Consider the following 22,722-nt stretch of genomic DNA (forward strand, 5'->3'; position numbering starts at 1 on the left):
TGCAAAAATCGTCCCCGACTAAGAAAACCGTAGTAACTTATCAATTGGATATTTTTGATCTGGTCGTTGGTTTTAGAGTCAACTTTGAAAAAATGGTCAAAACCGACTCAAAACCAAAAACAGAATAGGACATAACCGATCAAATCAAACCATAAAAAAAAACCAAAACCGAACTGTTTTAATTTTCAAAACTCAATTTGTTTTCCCGTTCAAACAGCGTCATTGCTTTCTCTAGTTCTAGCGGAACCTAGTTATTTTCTGGAATTCAGCCTGCCTTTTTTTTTTTTCCCTAAGCAAGCAAATAAATAAAATGGAAATAACAAATAATAATAATAATAATTCATCAACATCACGAAAAAGACAACGAGGAGACGATGCAGATGATAATTCCGTACATGATGATTCTCTTCAATCTCTTTCCCTTGGTTAGTTTCTCCCCCTTTTTCCAATTTTTTTTTAATAAAATTATATAGTTAATTAATATAATAGATACATATATAATCATAATTATAAATAATGATGAAATTATTTAATGTTAAATGATGTAGAAGACAATCTTATATTCAGTGACACAATGGTTGCTCTTAACATGATGCGTGCCCAGTTTCCTCATTCTGATAAGGTATATATGTTTTTAATAATAATTATGGATAATTCTTTGAAAATGTATTCAACTTTATGTATTTTGCTATAAAAATTATTATATATTTAATGCGTGACCTCGGGTTTAGTTTAGATATGTATTCTCAATTATAGTTTTGAACCATTCACCACCTCCATATACGATTCAAAATGCAGGGTTTCTTCTAAACGTGTTTTGCGATGTATGTATGCAATTTTGATATTGCGTTCACCGGGTTTATTTGGTGACGTTATAATAGTTCAGACTTCAGATGCGTACATACAGTAGCAATACTTGACAGTTTGGTGCATACAATAGAGTGATAGACCGTTTGGAAATTTAATACGCAACAATAGCATATGCGACAAGTTGGGTACATCTTGTTAAACTTAGCCCTTAAAATTTAAGTTAAAGTGAAATACATACAATAGCAAAACTGGGATAGTTTTATACATTTTTGTGTACTTCACATATGTAAACAAGAAAAAGGAGTGTAGCGCCCAATAAGTTATTTGCCTGTGGTTATTTTTTCTGTTTCTTGTTTTATACTTTTAGTTGATATACGAGTATTATTGTTTTTTTTTTCACATGGAACGTTCCTGAACTGATATGTATGCTGTTAGAAACTGAACTTTTATGTTTTTGCTTACTTGAAATCAAGTGATTGACTATTGGCTACTGCCATCGATTGTTATCTCAATGTAGTTTCTTGTTACATTTGTAGGTTACCATTGAGCCGTTTATCTTACGATCACAATTGTACAGCAGTGTCAAAGATAGGACACAAGTGGATAGAGAATTGGAGGTTTGTTTTACTGTCATGTTATGAATTTTAACAATCTAGTGTATTCTCTGATACAAGCATTAGCTCACAGATTTAATCAATATTTATTAATAATTATTATGAAGGAAGTTTCCTCATGTTGTGATACATCCTGGAAGAGTAAATTTGTTTCTTTAAAATTAAGGAGTAAGATTACTAAAGATACCGTGGGGAATATTATGCTTTATCTATCTAACAATTGTTACTTTACTTAATTTAGACAGGACGTATGCGTGTTTATATTTTATTTATTATTTCTCTTGAGGTCTGTCGTGCCTAACTGAAATTACACCATTGATTAAAAAATCCGCATTATGATCAGTTATTGAGGAGGGATAAAGTTTTGCGTATTTTCAAACTAAACAGCGGACAGGATGATCATGCTGTAATGTTCATGGAAGATTATTTGAAACAGGTCAGTCACATGGTATTGATTTTGTTGCACAAAACATTCTTTACATAGTATATATAGTTTATCTACCTGTAGATTACTGGATAGAGGGGATGTTATTGGTGAAATTTGGATAAAGTAGTAATCGTCTAGTACCATTACACTTTTAGTACTTAAATAACGAAACTTTACTTTCATGATAGATGAAACAGGCTGTTAAAAGCATGGAAACAAAAAAGCAAAGTGGTTTTGCAGTTTTTGAGTGGTTTGAAGTGCATGTCATTCATAGCAAGCCTGAACCTTGTATAGGTCATCAAGAGCTAGTGAGTAATGAGTTATGGATGACCTGATCTCTGTTTATGATACTTTAAGTTTACTATATATTTACGCGTAGTCATAAAACGAGTAGTGAGAAGTAGTCATAAAACGAGTGGTGAGAAATAATGTATGCACATATCATAGTTTCTGTTGAGTCGTTTATTTTATGAGTAATTATCTGAGCACTCCTCTAATATAGGATATTGATTTTTATTCTTGACTAGAGTTGGTTGTGCTGCATTGTAGTGTTCACTTCTATCAATAGGAGGAAAGGTAAAAGATGAAGATATATCTCTTTTGATGAACGCTGGTCTTCTGGTAAGTCAATTTGGTGATCCTCAACTACTTAATTTCATTTTTGTGTCTAAAGTTGAGGGCAAACAGCAAATGGGGCAGGTCGAGTAATGGGTCGGTTGCATACGGGCACTTAACACATTAATTTTTATATTGAATAAGTAGGATGTGAAATATGATTGAAGAAATTCTATCATCTCAATAACACTCTAATTTTTGAATTGAATGATGCAGGAGGTTTTATGAATTAAAAGAGACGCTTTTTTTTTAACTTGTTAGACTCTTTTTTCTAAACTAATGTGCTTGTATTCTAAATCTAGTTTACCATTTGACTCATTAGAGATGAACCACATCCTGAGTCAACCCATTAATAAGTTAATGGGTTGAACTTTCCACTTTCTAGTATTACTTGGCTAAATTGTTCAAGGATTAAGGTGTACTAAGGTCAAGGTGCAAAGGGGTTCCTGAGGTGGCTTACATAAAAATGGAGGCCCAGGTGCGGGCTTCATGACTCTGAGGGGTATCATATCAAAATTTATTGTAGTATAAATATACGACTCACAAGTATTGTAACACTTGAAATGTCGAAAAATAATTTAATCTATACTTATAATATTGAAAAAGTTCGATTCCGTAGTATGACAAAATGCACAAGCTAAAGAACGTAAGAAACAAGTAGAGTAAAACATCAAGCCATCAATCAAGATCATTAAATCCCAATCATCATCATGAGGTCCATTATTCGCTCTTATTTTCTAGAAGTCAGAAAGCTTGAGAAATGAGAAACCAAAACTTGTGATGGATGTCTCATTTAAGAATGATATGATAATAATGGAGGACATATATTCTAGGGTTTTTGTTTCCCTTTGGGCCCTAATAGGATTGTCAGAGTTAAGAGTACTAATAAAATCCATATTGCTCATGTTAGTCAACAAGAGCTCAATGACCCAAATATTCATCTGGTATGCTTATGCCCTTAAGGGTTTTACAACCAAGGTGCTGCACTTGGGTGAGTCTCTTGAGTGTCCCTTGCCTCAACATGAAAATGCGTCACATTTCAGAGCCTGATGGGCCTCTGAGCCTATGCACACCTGAGGCATGCTTTGAACAACTATCATCCTAATATCTACATCGTAGGAAGGAGGATGAAATACATGCTGGTGTATTTACTTATTTATGGAGATTCAAATGTTACTTTATAATACATGAGATCTCATATTTGAATTTTTGCTTTGGTAGTAAAAAATGCTATACTATAATATTATGCTCTATCTGACCCCAAAGTGCTGTTATATTTTGCACCAAAACACCAACTATCTCTTCATATAGTATCGCTTTGTCATAGATTAAATAACAATATTTCTTAACTGTGAGTCAACATGTTATAGAAAATCTTGAACTATTAATCTTAGCAGAAAATCCATGCTGACTGTACATTGAGTGTATTACATAAATCAGTAGTGGGCTGTATTTTCGGTCAGGCGTTTTGCATATAGTATCGTTTTATGTGTTTTAATGGTATCTTACATTGGTAAGTGACATAAACACTGATAGCTGTCTTTATGTACTGTCTTTAATTGTTTTGCCATTTCCAGACTCGCCAGCTTATTGATCCTGATATGTACTGGTTTGCAATTCCAAATATTGGGTCACTTCTGAAGGCCCTCACGCAGGTATGTGGTGGTTGCCTGTATGTAAATTTCATTAGCTTATACTTCCATCTAGTGGTATCATCGAATTTGATGGAGTTTCAATATCTGAATGTTTGATTTGGAAAATAAAATCTCTGTTAAAAAACACCTCATATGGTTTAAAACTTAGCAAAATGATCAGCAACGTTTAGTTAACTTTCTTTCTGAATTTACAAGCCAATCCTGTATATGAACTGTCGCTTCCTATTGCTCTTAAATATTTACTGTCAAAGGAAGTTGGAAAAAGCAAACGTCTTTCAATGCTTGGTTATTCTCCATTTGGTATGATAGCAGTTTCTACAAATGATAATGGTTATTTATATACATGAGGATGGAAGGAACATTTTTCAGTAAATCCCGGATCCACAATTGATATTAAAGTTAGGCTATGCCTTTTGGGAAATTTATTCTAATTTGGAAATGGATCATGGTGCGTATAGGGAAGAAAGGAGCTGTTGTCTCTACTCAACCGTAAAAAATACAAAGAGATGATGTTGGCTCTTCTTGAGAAAAAACGTCTGCGTCTATCGCCTTTGGATATAAGATTTCATCTTCGTGATCTTCTAGGCTCCGGTCACCTCAAAACTGTCCACACACCAAGTGGGTTAGTCGTTCGAGCCGTGAAGGATTAAAATTAGGTAAGCACACTACTCTACGTCTTCTATAAGTGTACTTGATTCCTTTTACGCAAACATAGTTATTCTGTCAGTTTGCATATTTCTTAAACTTAAATGCTTCTATATTGGTTTTCGTCTTCAGCTCTTATTTGTGATTTTTTTTCCCTTTTCCTTGATTCATGCTGAAATTTTGGTCTTTGTATATAAGCTAAACCTAATAAAAAGTATTGCGGGAGTTAAATAGGCAATATATATATATATATATATATACACTTTAATGAGCAGTGTTAAAAATGTAGAAGATTAAATGATTATTGGCTCCTTTTGTCCTATCATGAATTACCATGTTTGACTTAACTTGTAGTTCTGTAGGATGGCTGGCTACTGATCAGATATACAAAATGCTTCTTCGTCGATCTAAACCTTTGCTAGATATAAAAATGCTTCATAGTAAGGACAGAATAAAAATAACTTGTGGATCACTACGGCTGCATGTGAGCTGATTTAAGCTAGGCAAGGTGGAACTCAGCTTTACATACTTAGGCTAAGCTTGAACTTTGCTTGATAGTTCGACCAGCCTTCATGATGCAGGCTTGAGCTTTGCTTGAGGTGGATTCGAGATCGAATCGAAAATCTTGAATGTGTATGAAAAGTTTGAAGAAGCTCATTTCGAATAATCAAATATAATACTCCCTTTGTCCCAAATAAATGTCCATCTTAGCACAAAGTTAAAGAAAGGTATAGTAATTGTTTCAGGTCACCAAATAGCAGTTCCGCTAAAAGTGTTTGAATATAATATACTTGAAAATTACACTTGTTTTTGTAAACAATGATTTAAATTAAATTTGCGATTTACTTGTCTACTTTTTGAAGTGGACATTATAACTTGGACAACTTAAACAAAGAAATGTGGACAATTAAATTGGGACAGAGGGAGTAAATTTTAAAACCTCACACCAACACTTTCATCCATCAGAACCAAATTTAAAATAGTTTAGTAGTTATACAATCCAAGAATAACATCATTAGCTTAGAAGTTTGAATCGTGTGCTACCCTAATGCAAATAATGGCTACTACTTCTAGTGTGAATACTAATGGGGAAAAAGTATCGATTATATAACTTACTCGTAAAGGAATTGTTGAGTTTTTGTTGAAACTACGGAATATAAAAACTGTTATTTTTCGGGAGGAAACAAGTACACTTTTTACAAAAATAAATGGTAATTCAGGTTTGCCTATTAATGTCATTTTTGTTTGTTCACTTTTGTTGCGTTACATCGATCTTAGTAAGCATCAATGTGCAGGGGTACAATGGGTTGTTTAGGAATGTCGTAGGTGTTGTATTGTGATCAAATAAAAAGTTTAAGCACTTTAAATAGGTTAAACAATGTATTAAGTCATTTAAATCTTTTGATAGTGCCATTATAGCTTATAGATGAAAGAGAAGTGAGAATATGCCTTTCAGGTGGAGCCCTTCATCAGATGACAAAGATGGTAGATTACTTGTTTGTAGATTATATAAATCTTACAAACGGTTATTATTGGATGTTACTTATAAGTTATATAAATATTCCATCTCATAGAAATACCAACGTTTATAATTTTAGGTAGTTGGTTATTCATCCGAGTCTGTAAAGATTTTGAAATAATGACAAAATAAAATCTGTCTAGTTAAATCGGTAGCGTCTATAAGTTGTACTATTGTAATCATGAGTAATGGGGCCTCCTGATTACATGAAGTGAATTATTTGATGTAATGATGAGGATGTAGCCCATAGTAAGGAATGTAACATTTCAACATTAAAACTTAGAGAAAGGCATTAAATAAAAGGGGACAACTTAAAAAAAATGCCTCCATTGTCCGTTGTTACTGGTGGTCTTACTGAGTGTTGACTTTAAATGTTAGAGAAACTACTGATTAATTAGGATCATATTAACATGGGTCTGTTTACAAGTGTATTTGCCTAATATTGAATGCAGCGTGTAGCTCTATTTACCCCTAGGTGGTCTCAGCCTTGACAAACAGCCACTCATGTATGATCCTTTTCCTATGGAATCATTTCAAATGTAAAAGGTCTTACATAACACGCTTTTTCCAAGTTGTGGACTTGACTCCTGAGGGGGTGCTAAAGTGTGTGTTCTTAAGGTGATCGTGGGATATTAAACTATCAGAATTGGATAATCATGTGTAAATAAATTGACTCTAGAAATGTTTGGATATGGTCAAGTTAATGAGTCAGATGACTAAATAGGACTTTTCTTTGGAAAGCAACTGCCCCTTATGAACCAGGACTAAAACACTTATAAACTACGTTTAAGGAAGCAGTAAGTAGTTATCTATTTTGCCCGCATATTATTAGTTTTGTTGCAACTGTAATGAAACTAGCTATAAAGACTGATTACAGAAACCTAGATAATCATATTATCAGAATTCCGAAGTATAATTGTTTATCCACACGAATGATGTATTGTTGACTGTATTGTTGGAACAATCTCTACCCTGTGAATAGCCTGTGAAATTATACTGTTTTGATGATGTTGTTGACTGTATTGTTGGATGCAACTTGAATAATGAGCCGTTTACTGTAATTACAGGAATGCTTCAGATGTCATGATGGAGCTGGCATCTTGTAGTGTCATGAGCTTACGGGTAACTTCTTTCTCGTAAAATATACAGATTGATGTATTCACGGCTATAGACTCAAGTTAAAGAGTTTTCAGAACAAAGACCACTTGAGTTGAAACAGTCCATTGTCATTAATCCATGTTTTATTCTTTACATGTAAAAGTTTCATAAAAATTACAAGTTTTTGGAATCTTGAACAAAATGTGTCCGTAGGCTGTTTCGGTAATTCTGTATACCCAATTATTTAATCGGCCCTACTTGTTTTTGGCTCCATCCATGTTCCCAAAATCTAAATTTTGCAAAACATTCAGACATGATGACCATCCTCATGTGATTCATTCTGATTTTTTTTTTCTGCCATGAATGTGGAACAAGACATCATTTGGGTTGCATGACTCATCAAACTGAAATGCCGTGTTGTAATAGTTTACTTTAGATTTTGGACAAACCCAACATTTTCTGGTCTATGATGACAAATTTCTTGATTTTTCTTTTCCCAAATTTACCAAGTTCAAAACGTTCCCCTAATTTTTGTATCTGAAGAGTTGGTTTGTAGTAGTGACTAAATTTGTGTTTTGTCATGGTTATTGTCAGTTTGAAATCTTAATTAGTTTCATTTAGTTAAAGTTAGAGATAGGTATATATAGATTCTTGAAAATATGTTGATGCAAGATCAACAGTTCCAAAATCACAAAACTTAACTATATTAGTTTTACAGAATGAGTGTCAAGTTAATGTGCATGATAGCCATCTCTTTTTGATTAATCAAAATGCTTGGAACATACAAAAAAGATCAACAAAAGCAAAATGGGATTTTGGGCCTGGGTTGGAAGTGACCGCGAACTGCTTTAGGATGTTGTAGAGTTGAGATTAACGTATTGAGAATGACAGGATATCTGGCACAGTTTTATTAATATATGACCTCTGCATTATATCAGCTCTACACTATCCATGTCTTCTCAATGATTTAAGGACCCATTAATTAAATATCTAACATCAACCAACCTGGCCATCAAGTATTATTACCAAAGCCGACTAATCCACATGTCGTTATGCAAGATAAGGGCCCGGAAACTTGTTTGAGCTAAGAATGAGTCAAGTCTGTATCGCATTATTAACGGACAGGAATATGTCAAGAATGGGGTATCCTCTTAACTGCCTCAGGTATGTACGACATTTGTCTACCTCTGTGAAAGTGAAATAGAGCCTGTACCGTCCATGTCTCTGGTGTTCCATGTTCATTCACTTGCTTGGACCAATTCCATAAATTTTTTTGCCATTTAGATGTTTGCTTAGTGTATAAAAAACAGATGTGTCACTATACTATAAAGCTTAAGTCATGCATTTAATTTGAACGGGTTTTGCAAGTAATAGGTACTTGAAAGTATGTTTGGATGGGGAGTACTGGTATTCATTCCTATAAGTAGTAGATATCACTATATGAATACTTAAAAGAAGGGACAAGGTGAAGGGTGTGTGTAGATAGACAGTTGGACACTATTAATGTTTGGTTGACAAGGAGCTTTGGGAGGTTTTTAAAAACTTGGTGTTTGGTTGACAGATTTTGATGGAATTGGAGTTGAATTTTATTCTGTAGTACGTTTGGTTGTCAAAAGATGATGGAATATTATTCCATTGGAATGTAAATATTTCATCATTTGATGAAATCTCCATTCCTTAAGATTATTGGATGAAATTTCATTCCTTACAAAAATATTCTGTGAACCAAACGCGCCTTAAAAGTTATGAGTGTTTAACAATGAGCTCCTTTTGACCCTTGAAGCTTTTTACGAATAAAATACTTTAAATGTGTCAACATTTAAAAATGTTATAACATACCGAGTAGGATTTAGATGTGTAATTAATGCATATTTGAGCATCTTGCTAGTTAGTCACTTTGTTTTAATATATAATTTTGGTCGTTTTGAAATTAAAGTTGAAACTATTTTTCTGTAAAAAAAATTTAGGTAAGTTTTTCATATATATATATATATATGGAGAGGGTATGAGTACCGACATTTTTTAATAAATTTATTATACTCATAGTTATATAGTATGATAAATTAATTACTCCATCCGTCCCACCAAATGTGTCAACTTTTAAGTTTTTAAAGTCAATTTTTTCTAACTTTGACTTTGAATATCTTTGTTTGTGTTATATAATACTCGATGAAAGTTATACCGATATAAACATATGTAAAACTCAATTAATTCATATAATTTTCATTAAATATTATACAACATAAACAAAGATATTCATGGTCAAGGTTATAAAAAATTGACTTTATAATTTTAAAAGTTGACACATCTAGTGGGACGGGGGAAGTAAAATTTATGATATGATTATCAATTCTCGTATATATATATATCTACAATATAATTAAAAGAGGGGGTTGGGGTACACTTGGCACCTCTAATCCCTTCTTTTAGTCTAATACCCCCTTCTTATTAATCCTCTATTTTTTTTTAATATTTATTTAATAAATAATGTCCGACCTTTAATAAAAAAAATCTTTATTATTATTATTACCTACGATCGATTACCAAAAAAAGTTTTTTATTTATATACTTTGTTCATATTTAATCATTATTATTATTATTTAACATTGAATTCTTATGTTTTTTATTTAATTAAAGTTGAAAAAAAAAAGGAGTAAACTGGAATCAATTTATTATTATTATTATATACCACCTAGAAAAAACCCTTACATATTCTCAATCAAAAAAAAAAAATATAGGAAAAAAAAAACAACCGACAATCGACTACCAAAAAGAATTTTTTATTTATATACTTTGTTCACATTTAATCATTATTATTATTATTTAACATTGAATTGTAATGTTTTTTATTTAACTAAAGTTGAAAAAAAAAAAAAGGTAAACTAGAATCAATATTTATATGGAGTTAATTTTCATATGTTTCTTTTTTAGCTTTCGTATTGATTAAGTTGTGATATTGGTCATATTGATGGTTGCTCGAATCATATCGTTACTGTGTAAATTTTTAATTCGTCTATAATCAAAAGTTGTCATCAAGAATCAATTTACTAAGAATATATATAGAGATTTTTGAAGCAAAAATTTACCCATTAAGAATTACTATTTGATCTTCGTACGCAATGCTTCTTTATTTTTTTAATAACAAGTATGATTCCGATATGTATGGTAGGTCTTCCCCGAAAGATTGGTTTATTACGCATTACATTTTCAACTTTTTACCTTATTTGAATCGTTTTATGTTTTATTTTTTAGCTTTGATTAATATATTTTAAGACTACCCATCCATTGTACGGGTGTGGACACTAGTATATATATATATACCAGGTATTTTACCCCGCGCGATGCACGACTAGCTATAAAGGTTATTTTATGCATTAGTAAATAGCTATTCTATAGGTTTATTATGAACAAATTGATTATGTTATAGTTTATGGTTAATTCCTAAATCATGGATTGTTCTAGACACCTTTTGTCTTTTCAAGCATGTCGATATCACATTCACTTAATCTACTATAGTGATTACACAACCCTTCTCGGAACATTTAACCTAATTTTGATATCATCAACAACATCATTTGTGTAGTCATAAATGGCGTAAAAGTATATTCACCTGATAGATGAACCCTACAACAAATCAAACGTAACTTTTATTATCATTATATAATAGACTTTGTTTTGTGGTTAAAATAACAATTAATTTTGGTTACTTATTTTATGTGTTTCGGCCAAGGGAACGAATGAGAGGAACAACAAAATTGTTTTGTCACATATAATCTACTAATATTTTTTTCATATACGTATGGTATGTTTTTTTAATAATTTTTAAAATTTTGTTGCCAAATCTTTTTTTATCCTATCCGTTTCACAATAATTTTGTTTCAATTTTTGATATATATAATAAATATTAATAATGTAATTGTATGAAGAATATGAGTATTACACATAGGAGTAAATCTTATATGGCAATATTAGAAGCTAGTTTTAGGTTTAAAAAACTCTAAAATTATTCGGTTAATTACTGTTTTAATAATTATACATGGGACTTAAATTAGATTTTCTAACAATAGAGCAGAACATACGTAACAAAATTAATGATAAAAATATAAATGAAAAACATAGTGTTATAGGTTATTTGTCGAACAATAAATAAATTAATTTAAGAATAAATAAGTTAATTTAGCATGCATTTGAATGAAAACATAGATTCCTAGGTGTGAGATTGTCAAAAAGCAATTTAAGTAGGGACTTTGATGTACATGGTTTTATTCTGTTGGGTGTTGGGTGTATTAGAGTCAAAGCTTGTGAAAATGCTTGTCGATCTTTTTAATTACACCATAAAGTTTATGGATTAATTTAATTTAAAGGTGGACATTCTCTCAAGTTGGTTTCAATTTGATTAGGCAAGTTAAAGAAATCTTAACCATTAGATTATAATCAATGTTTAAGATTTAAAGATGATTTTTTAATCTTGACCTTTGATTAAAGTTCAATGGTGAAGATTTTCCAGTCAAGTTGTAGAACTTGAGGGAATCCCACCTTAATTTAACTAATAAAGTTAGAAATTTTAATTATTCCTTCTGTCCCAATTTAATTGTTCACTACTGACTTTCTAAGTTTTTTTTACTTCAATTTTGACCATAAATATTTTTATTTATATTTTATAACACTTGACCATAAAATTTATAAATAAATTTGATTTTAAACGAACTTTTCAATGATATAATTTTCAACAAGTATTATAATACAAACAAAATATTTACGGTTAAAGTTGAAGTAAAAAGACTTTAGTCAATAGTGGACAGCTAAAATAGTTCGAAAGGAATATTAAATTATAATCAATGGTCAGTATATATACATAATTTTTGAATCTTGATTCTTTTTTTTCTTTTTTTTTTTTGGATTCAGATGCTTAATAAAGATGAAAATACTTAAAACAATTTTTATCCGAAGTTAGTTTCATATCAAAATACTAATATTTTATAGTTTTATCTATAATACTATATAGGAACCTCTTTTTTCAATTCTCATTTAAGGAATTGTAACGTTAAAAATACACGTCTACTTTATTCATTAATTTAAATATTTCTATTTAATATATCTATAATATCCTTAATTAAATAATTTACAACATGAATCTATCAATCATTAATATAACAACATTATCTTCTTTAACATCAACTAGCATGGTACTTGCGTGTTGCAGCGGGATATCATAGTACAAGCTTATGTGTGAACGGTTTGTGTGAAATCATGTAAGGGAGCCGGTGTGTGTAAAAAAGAGAGTTTTGATGGCTGCCATGTTTTAGATTTAGAGCTGTTTTTTATGGGGATGGTAGTTTGTACATTTCATCCCAGGGAGACTATTTCTTTTATTATATAGTATAAAAGTATAGATTACTTTCACAATCATCACCATTTCCGCCCACCACCCGTCACCACATGCCGCCACCGCCACCCAACACCGCCACCATCACCCCGTGGCACTATCATCATCACCGCCGCATTATGCGAGCATATGACTCACATTTTTAAAAAAAATCAACCTTTAATATAAAAGTTCTTTGTATGTATTGAATAAAAATGTAGTGTCATTTATGTATATGAGTGATTAATTAAGTAGCATAACGATCAAAGTTACTAATCGTCAAATAATCAAATAGTTTCTTTCTTTTAAAACCGAAATGGTAATATGTATGTTATTTTTTGCATGTAATTCTAAAAATAATTCAATTGGCATTTCTTTTTTTATCTATTATGGTCTGACCATCAATATGCAGCCCGTCTTGAAAATATAGAATTGTGAAAACTTCGTAACTCTTTAAAGAAACACATATTGTTGTTACAACAATGTACAAGTCATGTCGAAATATTCATTGAAACTAATTAAGGATGTCACATGAGGGTGACGGGGAATTAATGATTATTTTTACTATCATTATTATTTTTGATTAATACCAACGTTAATGATTGAATAAAATTAAATTAGATGATGACCTATACGATGAAATATTTAGATCAGATAACGTCGTGTTCTTGATAAAGATCGAACAACTATTGTTGATTTTAATTCAAATATATGACGTATAATTTAGGTATAGTTACGTAGTAATTTAGGGAGCATTTTATTTTTAATTAAATGTTAAAACATTATCCATATTAATCCCATTCCCATTGATTGGATAATCTTGAAATCAGGTAGTAGCAAGTGAAATCATTTCATCTCAAAGCAATTTTCTCCCGATCACATTGACATTACATTTTTCAAATTGTATAGACAAGAAACCTCGGGCGTTATGTGATGCAGTTTTCATAGCCCCAATCATAATGGTGTATATTATTAATTAGTGTGTATATATATTTATCATTCTGTCGGCTTCATACCTGGTACATGTAAGCATCATTGCAATTCGGGAAATTTAAAGAGACTTTGGTGCTACTAAATGTTTTATTAACTATTAATAAGGATTAATGATACACTACTAGAATATTTATCGTACTATCAGTGGTATCATCAATCATCCCATCTGATCATGCATATTTATCAATTTTTAAAAATTTTATATAGGTTCTTAACATGTTGACCCATTTTATATTTATTTTTTAAATATTTTTTAATTTGGCCCACATTGAAATTTTTTCTTGATACCGCCTCTGCCACCACGAGTCGCTACCACCACATACCGCCGCCATCGTATGGCAAACGGTACCCCTCTATTTTTGTAGTTAAATTTTTTGCATTGTTTGATGTTATATTATAGGTTTACTACAAGCTTTTATTTGTGTTTTTAATGAAATAATACGTGTGGTCTTCCTCTTATAATTGCCCAGGTAGGGCGTGTTTGTGGTTTAACTCGATCGTTATAGTCATGTAAACATTTTATATCCGTTTTCTGTCCATACTAAAAAATTAGATTGAGCAACGATAACAACATGGCACTAGTTACTGTGACCTTTTGGGTCCTCTTGGCTCTTGGCGGGTATTGTCCTTTATACTTTATTCTAGCAACAAATCTTATTCTACTAAAAAAATTGAACCCTTTTTTTTTTTTAATTTTTATTTGTTTTCTAGAAATAAAAAACTCTTCTTCAGTATATAAAACTTGATAGCTCTTATTTTCATTTTGTTAATTTTTAAGAAAGGCTAGGGTTGTATTGTACGATATTTAAAACTTATCTTCCTTTTTGCTTAAAGTCAATAAAACTTAATCTTTCTTGTGAATATATATACGAGCGAGTATCTAGCTAAGAAGAAGGCGAATGGTGATTGAAAGGATTTTCTTTTGTGTTTGTGGGGCAAAGTGTCCCCAGTCGAGATATAAGATTGCCCATAACTTATGGAAGTAAATCACGTACGTTAACTAAATAGACGCGTATTTATTTATTAAATTAAAGCTAGATATGTATTATTACGTGGTAAAAGCTAAAGGAATATTAATTTGTCACCCTTTATCCAACCTCACATGTCACCCAGTAATATACTAATATTGCCATTTCCAATTGTACCATAAATAAAACTTATCTAATTATTATATCCATTAGTAAAGCCGACTCCAAATATATAAAAAAAAACCATAAGAAATTTGAGGCTGTCGAAAATAAGCCTAATAGTCAATAATGTAACAAAAAAATTCTACCGATTTTAATCTTGATAAGCATATAAATTAATTATCATTGAAAATTGTAAGCTTAATTAATATAGTACTTCTTATGGGTTGTCATGCCCACCTTCATCCATGACGGGGACAACATCATAGGCACCATCCTTTTTTAAGCTCGTCGTCGTCCCCTCTATCCACATTTGGATTTGGTTTGGACGAGTTGTGTTAGCCCATGTAAGTACATGTGTATATGGTTTATTTGTTATTTTATTATTTGAGACGAGGGATTCGGACTAGATTGTGGTTATGTTTGGCAAGAGTTTTTAAAGAAATTTTAGAGAGATTTAACTTTTAGTTTTAAACAAAAAAGTTTTTATTGTGTTAAAAACTTTATTTGGATGCAACTAACTTTAGCTTTTATTTGAATAAAAAAAACTTGCAAAATGAAACGTTGTGTTTCAGGAGCTTTAGCCTTTCGATGAAGCTTTTAGTCGTTAAAATAAAGAGAGAGAAATATGAAAGGATCATAGAGACCATTTGTCATGTTTTTGACTATGCAATCAGTGTGTCAAATGACCATATTGTTCATATTATTCTTAGTACAAGATAAGAATGAATGATCTTGATCTATCATATTAGAGATGAAACAGCTAAGATCGTGTCTTAACTTAAAAGTTGAAGTCTTAAAATTTATAGAGAGGAGGAGACAATATGCTTTATATATGGTTATAGATAGACATAGTCTTATGAGTGGTAGTTAAAGTATATAAAATAATTGTTTTAAAAGTATAATTAGTATTAATTATTCGTCACTGAGGTTGATGCTTAAGCATAATCAATATTATATAGTGGATTTGATAGGCTTAATTAAGATTCTGTGTATATATATTCATGAACTTGGCCATCTGTTGTAGCAATCATAAACTAATCATCAAATTTGTCTTATACGAGCTATAAATTAATTACTTTATCCATCCTATTATATTTGTCCACTATTAAATTCCTATTATATTTGTCCACTATTAAATTTTCAAAGTCAAGTAATATAAACTTTGAGTATAAATAACTTTTGTTTGTATTATATAATATTTGATGAAAATTATATAAATTAATTGTATTTTAAATGTACGTGTTTGTCATTGATATAACTTTTATCAACCACAATATAACACAAATAAATATATTTATGATCAAAGTAAAAATTTAAAAACAGACAAATTTAGTGGGACGGAAGGAGTTCTAAATTAGTAATTTGCACAGGTACACACTGCACCTTAAGAGCTACTTGAAAATCCCATTTTTAGATTTGATATATGATAAAATGGAAAAAGAAAAAAAAGAATGAAAAGTGTTTTTCTTGTTTGGTTGCATCCAAAAATAGAATCAATAATTAAGAAATGAAAATGGTTTTCATTCTCTCAATACTCTACAAATAGTAGAAAAATGGTGCAAATGTTGTCGCCAAGAAAGAAACGGGTTATAATAGAAAGAGGCGGTCTTATTAGTCTAAAAGGATCCGGTTGTAGTTTAAAAAGATCTGGTATTAAAAACGGGATTCATTATCATTTAAATAGGACTCCTTCATATAAAATTGGGACACTAGCATGCGTATAGTGTGTATTATTTAATAGTAATTTATAACAAAGTGTTGCCATAGAGGGAAAAAACTGTCGCCATGGATATTTAATTATTTATATTCATATTATCGTTAACGGTTTAAATTACGAGGAATAAGATATGTTGGTGTCAACCGTTTAGATGTTCTATAAAATATTAAAACCAAAACATGAAAATGAAATTTCTGCCAATTATCACCCAATCTACTTTTGGCAATACTCCTATTTTATAACCCCACATCGAACATATAATAATCATCCTTTGAGCAATTAGATTATATCAGTAACAAACCTAATCTTTGTAGCTAGCTAGTATATTTTATAATCGTACACGCCATATAAAAAAAAAATTAAAATACTTATAAAATTTGACAATGTACAAAAGTATGTACAGGATTCCTTGTGACTTTGGTTTTTCTTGGAAGTTCCCCCTTTGATAACAATAACTCAATGTAGAAGCATAATCATAAACAGTTAGAATTATACTTCAAATAATTGTCAAGGAATGATATAGGTGGCAAAATACCTTTCAACCATTATCTCTCTTAATGCATATACATGTATGAGTATGTATATATATATATATACACAATTCACAAGACTTCTTTAATATTATATTCCAATAAATCCACATTACTATAAAGCTTTAGATTGAACTATAGCTATATTCCCTCTTCACCAAATTCCAATAGTTTGTTTGCATACTCAAACTATACATATCAATTATATAAGATATGATATAGCTTTTTCTTCATGCATGATACTTTATATTAGATTTACCAATAATTGATTCTTCAATTCTTTAGGGGAAAGAATACACTACACACTTGATCAATTAATATGGGGTTGAGTGATATAGGTGCAAAGCTGCCACCAGGGTTTAGATTCTACCCAAGTGATGAAGAGTTGGTTTGCCACTATCTTTACAACAAGATTATTGCTAATGATCAAGATGCTTTAAAGGGTACTACTCTTGAGGAGATTGATCTTCATATTTGTGAGCCATGGCAACTTCCTGGTAATTAATTAATTAAAACTTCGATCAATTTCCTTCAATAAAAGTCGAATCATAAAAGTCGAAGATCTATCTTTGGAAAACCGGACTAGCTAGCTAGCTAGCTTGCCCAAGTCTTTGGCTAACATATAATTAAAAAGGCTAAAAACCATCACCTTTCAGTTGTTTGCCACCATGCATACTCCCCTTCTAATCTTATAGAATAAATAAATAGTATATATATATATATATATATATGGTAAATGATAAATGATAAATCCTCTTAATAAAATACATATGTGTATGTTGTATGTATAGTAATAAATCACCTTGTTTCTCTTTAGATTGCAATCAAGAAATTAATCTTGTTTTTTAATTATTATTAGCTAGCCTCTCCAGGTAATTTGCATAAAGAAATATATTTTCTTTTTTGGTCATCCGCCCATTTTTCTAAAAACAACGTATAATAATAATTGTAAAGACATGTGATGTGTACGTATAAGCCTAATGAAAAACAATTCTTTCGTTTAAGCAACCTGATAATTAAGCACCCTCAAAATGCATACTGATTGATTTCATATATGGTATAGAGTCAAATATTCCCATGTGAAATAATAATGGATTACATATATATGATATATCGATAGATCACCATAATAATAATGATAAAAAGTTTTTGGATGAAATAATGCATATATGATTTGTTTGGTGTACGTATACATTTGTACAACATCTACAAATTTGTTACAAGATCATTAAACACGTACAAACATATATATAACGTATATACACATTAATTAGGTGCACACATATATACATACGCGTTAAGAGTACTACTACTACTGCTAAAAAGTTAAGATATACTTCTGATATAGACTTAAAACCAAATTGCATCTTTATTTTTAGTCTTTGATTTGAATCCTCTTTTGCAAAAATGGAATTACTTGCATTATTCCTTATCTAACTAAGATGTTTTTGCCACTTTAGGCATTTTAATTATTTTCCTTAATTTCAGGTTTAGCATATATAAACATATATTATTGATAATGATACTTAAATTCCCATATATGTATATATTTTATTTCTTCCGGGACTCTTATGGAATATATCTTTATCTTATATGTTTATGATGGTTTGAAGAGGTGGCGAAACTGAATTCAAGCGAGTGGTATTTCTTTAGCTTTCGTGATCGCAAGTATGCAACTGGATATCGAACTAATAGGGCCACAAAAACCGGATATTGGAAGGCTACCGGGAAAGATAGAACGGTTTCTGATCCTAATACTGGTGTTGTAGTAGGGATGAGAAAGACATTAGTGTTTTACAAGAACCGAGCTCCAAATGGGATTAAAACTGGTTGGATCATGCATGAATTTCGCCTTGAAAACCCTCATATTCCTCCTAAGGTTTGCATCGATCAATTCTTGATAACGTTTATACGTAGTTAATAAAGGTATTTGAGTTATATATATATAATATAATCAATTGGTAGGTTAATACCGTTAGATAGGCTATTCACTTTCTATGTGAACACCAATCAAGTCACAAAGTACTCAAGAAATAACACATTAATTAATAACTAGGATCTTGTTAAATAAAGCTATAGTTAACGTCTATAAAATAATAAATACGCACTTACCATAAAATTAAGAGGTGGACTCACTACAAATAATGTTGCATGTTTTCACACTTTTAGTTAGCGTAAACAAATTAAAATTTTTGTCACGCTTTTATGTGTGCAAAAATATATAGAAATAAAAGTGTGTGGAAAGAAAAGTTCACACTTTTTAGTGTAGACTTTTATAATTATTTTGTAACACCTCATTTGTCCACGCTAACTTTTTAATTACCGTGGACAAATGAGGTGTTACAAAATAATTGTGAAAGTCCACACAAAAAAGTGTGAACTTTTAGTTCTACACACTTTTTAGTGTGGAGAAATTTCTACACACTTTTAGTACTATATATTTTTACACACATAAAAGCGTGACAAAAATTTTTATTTATTTACATTAACTAAAAGTGTGAACAAATACCACATTGTTTGTAGTGACTTTTGATATGGATGTACAATTTATATACGTTAGGACTGTATTTTGCATTTTCTGTAACTTAATTAGCACTAGACAATTCATGATTAAGATTTGATAGTACGTAACAAATTGTGCATTTCTAACTTCAAAGTATCTTTATATTTGAAAATAGAGAGAAAACTAACAATCTTTTCTTGCTTTTTGTTTGGTTGAATTTCAATTGGCAGGAAGATTGGGTGTTATGTAGAGTATTTTACAAGGCTAAAGGGGATAATAGCAACGAATTCAAGTCACAAAACAATGTTACTTCATCAAATACAGACTCATATCCTCTTCATATGACTGATAACCAACCACCCGCGTGTGCTTGCTACCACCAGATCACCGCCAACACCTCCCATCAAAGTCCATTGCTCCACGACCACCATGATAAATTCATCAACAATAATTTTAATTATGTTCTACCACAACTACTAGAATCTACAAACCAAAAGAGTACTGTATGCTCGAACACCAAGTGTCAAGATCAAGAATCTGGTTTGTTTTCTGACCTTGGTTTTGATTTTATCATCCCTTCACCAATGGAACTTGGAGATGACAATCATGAGGAAAATGGCATGGTCTTCTTCTAGTTGTGTTTTGATTACATTAATCAGGTATATAAAGTATTATTTAAATAGATATAGAAAAAACATTGAACAATCCCCATTTAATTATTTGTGATACATATATAGTAGTGTGATTGTTTTGGAATTGAAGGTAATGGTTTGTTGTATATGTACAAGTATATATTGAAACCGGGTTTGTAATTAATATTATTGTTGAAAGAATGAGTATAAGCTTCAATTTCCACGTTTTAAGTTTTTGTAAATGAGCTTTTGATATAGTAATCCAAGGATGAGGTGGAAAGTTTTGCTTCTTTACAGGCCCCGAATTCAAATCCCTGGAATAAAAACTATGTAATTAAGGATTATTTTTTTTGAGTAATTCGGTCTTTCCTGTGACCTTGCTTAATGACTTTATTTATAGGGTTTTTTTTTTAGAGGCTAATTTAAATCGCTAATATACCACAAGAGAATCAACGTATTATCGATGTCATCACACGATCATCCCAATTGAACAGGGAGCCCAATAATTATGGAAAATATTTGAACCCTAAGACTTTATGACTTATGATATCACTAATCCTTATCCTACAAATAATGTCACTTGATCTATTAACCAAGGACATTTAAAGGGTTTACTGCTGGAGTGAATGGAATTATTAGGTTACGAAACCATATATGTGACTCTTTGATTTTACATTTTTTTTTATCATCCACTGCTATATCAATGGTTATGTCAATCGGATTAATGGCTTATTGATAAGGTTTTTTATCTTGGAAGGATACAGCTAGCTTCGAGTCTTACTTCTCACTATTGTAGGGGTGTATTAATAGGGGTGTTTTGAGTAGGATATTTACAAAATTGTATCAATGGTTATAATATATAAGGATGGCACCATATATTATATTCTTGAGATATATGCAAAATAAATTCATGTAATCATCATTTATATTTTCAAAGATAAAATTGGATTAGATCAATAACACTATGGTTGAGTTGAGGTATATATGTTGTTGATCCCAACTTGAGGGAATCCCCTTCTCCAACTAATTGACTAATTGTCTCCTTAATTTGTCGGTGTTAGTTAAAATGATACACGTATTAGAGTATTATGTTAATAATATATTGTGCATATTGTATGATAAATTAGTTAGGATTAGGAGTAGAATTAGGTTTCGGATTAGCATATTATTTATGGATATATATAAAAAGGTGTTGGTTAGTCGAGTAAAGAGAAAAGAAAAAACGTTGGGACGGTTGTGCGGCTAGCTTCTTGAAAGTTGGTGGTTAGAGTATTAGTATATGCATGATTGCGTTGATAATCTTGTCCCCTCTCTATAAATCGAAGGGTGGCAACAATGTAAAAGTATTCACAAGAAAAACGAATATTAACTTGTGTAAATGAGTTAATTTCAATTCGAACAACTCAAGTTGATTTCTATTTTTTTTTGTTTTTGCTTTTTGTATATCGATAATGAAAAAAGAAGATTCTATTTCTTAATTTATGAATAAATTAGGATCACGATAGACATACAAAGAACAAGTAACGACATATATAATCATTATAGAAAAGTAGTTATTATATAATAAAATACGAAGATTTTAATCTTGATATGATTCATATATGTCTAATACTCTTTTACCATAGTAATGGTGATAGAGTTGTATATTACATGACAGATTCCTACTTCTTTCTTGAACCATTTTTTTTTTTAATTTACATGATGGCTTGCTTTGTTTTTCGGATTGAAATAAGGTGCTCAACTTTTATCGACGAAATGATCTCTAATAGTATAGAAAAGAATTTTTGGTAACAAACATGTATATGCATGAATGACGGCTCGATCAACATACTTTGGGTGTGTTATGATGCCTAAGCGTTTGTGTAAATGTGTAATTGGATTTATGAGTTTGATAGCTAAAAGCAAATTAATTAACGAAAACCATAAAATGAAAAATAAAATAAAATTAGGACCCCACTGAACAAATGGTCAATGGCCGAATATGTTTTTAAAAAAAATATACAAAACTAATGCGGAAACAAAGATTTTAAGCATATTGCTAAAATTGGTAAAATAGTTTTACTGCACACAATATGGTATACTATAGTTTTCTCGTAGTACATTACTCAGTATTCACCCGTTTGTCAATTGTCATTTTACCGGCCAAACTTATAATCAACAACAATAACATCTTAAAAGCATTTGAGGTTGACAAATCGTCTTTTTATATAACATTTTGCCATAATGCCATTACTATCAGGTTCATACCGAGCTAAACCGCCTATGCCATAATAACTAACTAGATTTTACACTCGTGTCAAATACACGGGTTATACAACATTATCAATATAAAAATTAGTATATGAAACGAAAAAAATACTTATACATTGAAATGTAAAAAATATACTAAAAAAAAAGAATTGGGATATTCAAATGTCAATACTAAATGCTAAATTATATCAAGGCTAGATGATGTTGTGGAGTTTTTTT

General features: G+C 30.6%; 2 protein-coding genes across 9 annotated transcripts; both read left to right on the forward strand.

Moving 5' to 3' along the window:
• Positions 1–131: 131 nt before the first annotated feature.
• On the forward strand, positions 132–13,819 carry LOC122582220 (serine/threonine-protein kinase 19). Of its 8 annotated transcripts, XR_006321133.1 has the most exons (11): positions 132–425; positions 549–622; positions 1,347–1,427; positions 1,768–1,860; positions 2,040–2,159; positions 2,401–2,472; positions 4,044–4,121; positions 4,580–4,777; positions 7,353–7,407; positions 8,443–8,547; positions 13,579–13,819. XR_006321133.1 is itself a non-coding variant. In XM_043754581.1 (9 exons), the coding sequence occupies exons 1-8, from the start codon at positions 311–313 to the stop codon at positions 4,769–4,771; spliced, it is 825 nt and encodes a 274-aa protein (XP_043610516.1). In that variant the 5' UTR covers positions 132–310; the 3' UTR covers positions 4,772–4,777; positions 7,353–7,585. The 8 variants fall into 8 exon arrangements, 1 of the variants encoding a protein (XP_043610516.1); XR_006321132.1 differs by lacking the exon at positions 13,579–13,819 and having other exon boundaries at positions 8,443–8,754; XR_006321134.1 differs by lacking the exon at positions 13,579–13,819 and having other exon boundaries at positions 8,448–8,754.
• A 3,455-nt stretch (positions 13,820–17,274) lies between these two features.
• LOC122582991 (protein CUP-SHAPED COTYLEDON 3-like) lies at positions 17,275–20,378 on the forward strand. Its single transcript, XM_043755424.1, has 3 exons — positions 17,275–17,615; positions 18,732–18,997; positions 19,852–20,378. Exons 1-3 carry the CDS (start codon positions 17,438–17,440, stop codon positions 20,254–20,256), a joined length of 849 nt encoding a protein of 282 aa, XP_043611359.1. The 5' UTR covers positions 17,275–17,437; the 3' UTR covers positions 20,257–20,378.
• The last annotated feature ends 2,344 nt before the right edge of the window (positions 20,379–22,722 follow it).

Source organism: Erigeron canadensis, chromosome 9 (genome assembly GCF_010389155.1).
Source record: "Erigeron canadensis isolate Cc75 chromosome 9, C_canadensis_v1, whole genome shotgun sequence".
In the NCBI taxonomy this organism is placed as follows: Eukaryota; Viridiplantae; Streptophyta; class Magnoliopsida; order Asterales; family Asteraceae; genus Erigeron; species Erigeron canadensis.

Bases quoted from the DNA above. Each gene is read 5' to 3' on its own strand.
- LOC122582220 (XM_043754581.1), top strand. From the start codon at position 311: ATGGAAATAACAAATAATAATAATAATAATTCATCAACATCACGAAAA. The intron at 623-1,346 runs GTATATATGTTT...TTACATTTGTAG, and splicing joins AGTTTCCTCATTCTGATAAG to GTTACCATTGAGCCGTTTAT. The intron at 2,160-2,400 runs GTGAGTAATGAG...GCTGCATTGTAG, and splicing joins GTATAGGTCATCAAGAGCTA to TGTTCACTTCTATCAATAGG.
- LOC122582991 (XM_043755424.1), top strand. From the start codon at position 17,438: ATGGGGTTGAGTGATATAGGTGCAAAGCTGCCACCAGGGTTTAGATTC. The intron at 17,616-18,731 runs GTAATTAATTAA...GATGGTTTGAAG, and splicing joins TGAGCCATGGCAACTTCCTG to AGGTGGCGAAACTGAATTCA. The intron at 18,998-19,851 runs GTTTGCATCGAT...TTCAATTGGCAG, and splicing joins ACCCTCATATTCCTCCTAAG to GAAGATTGGGTGTTATGTAG.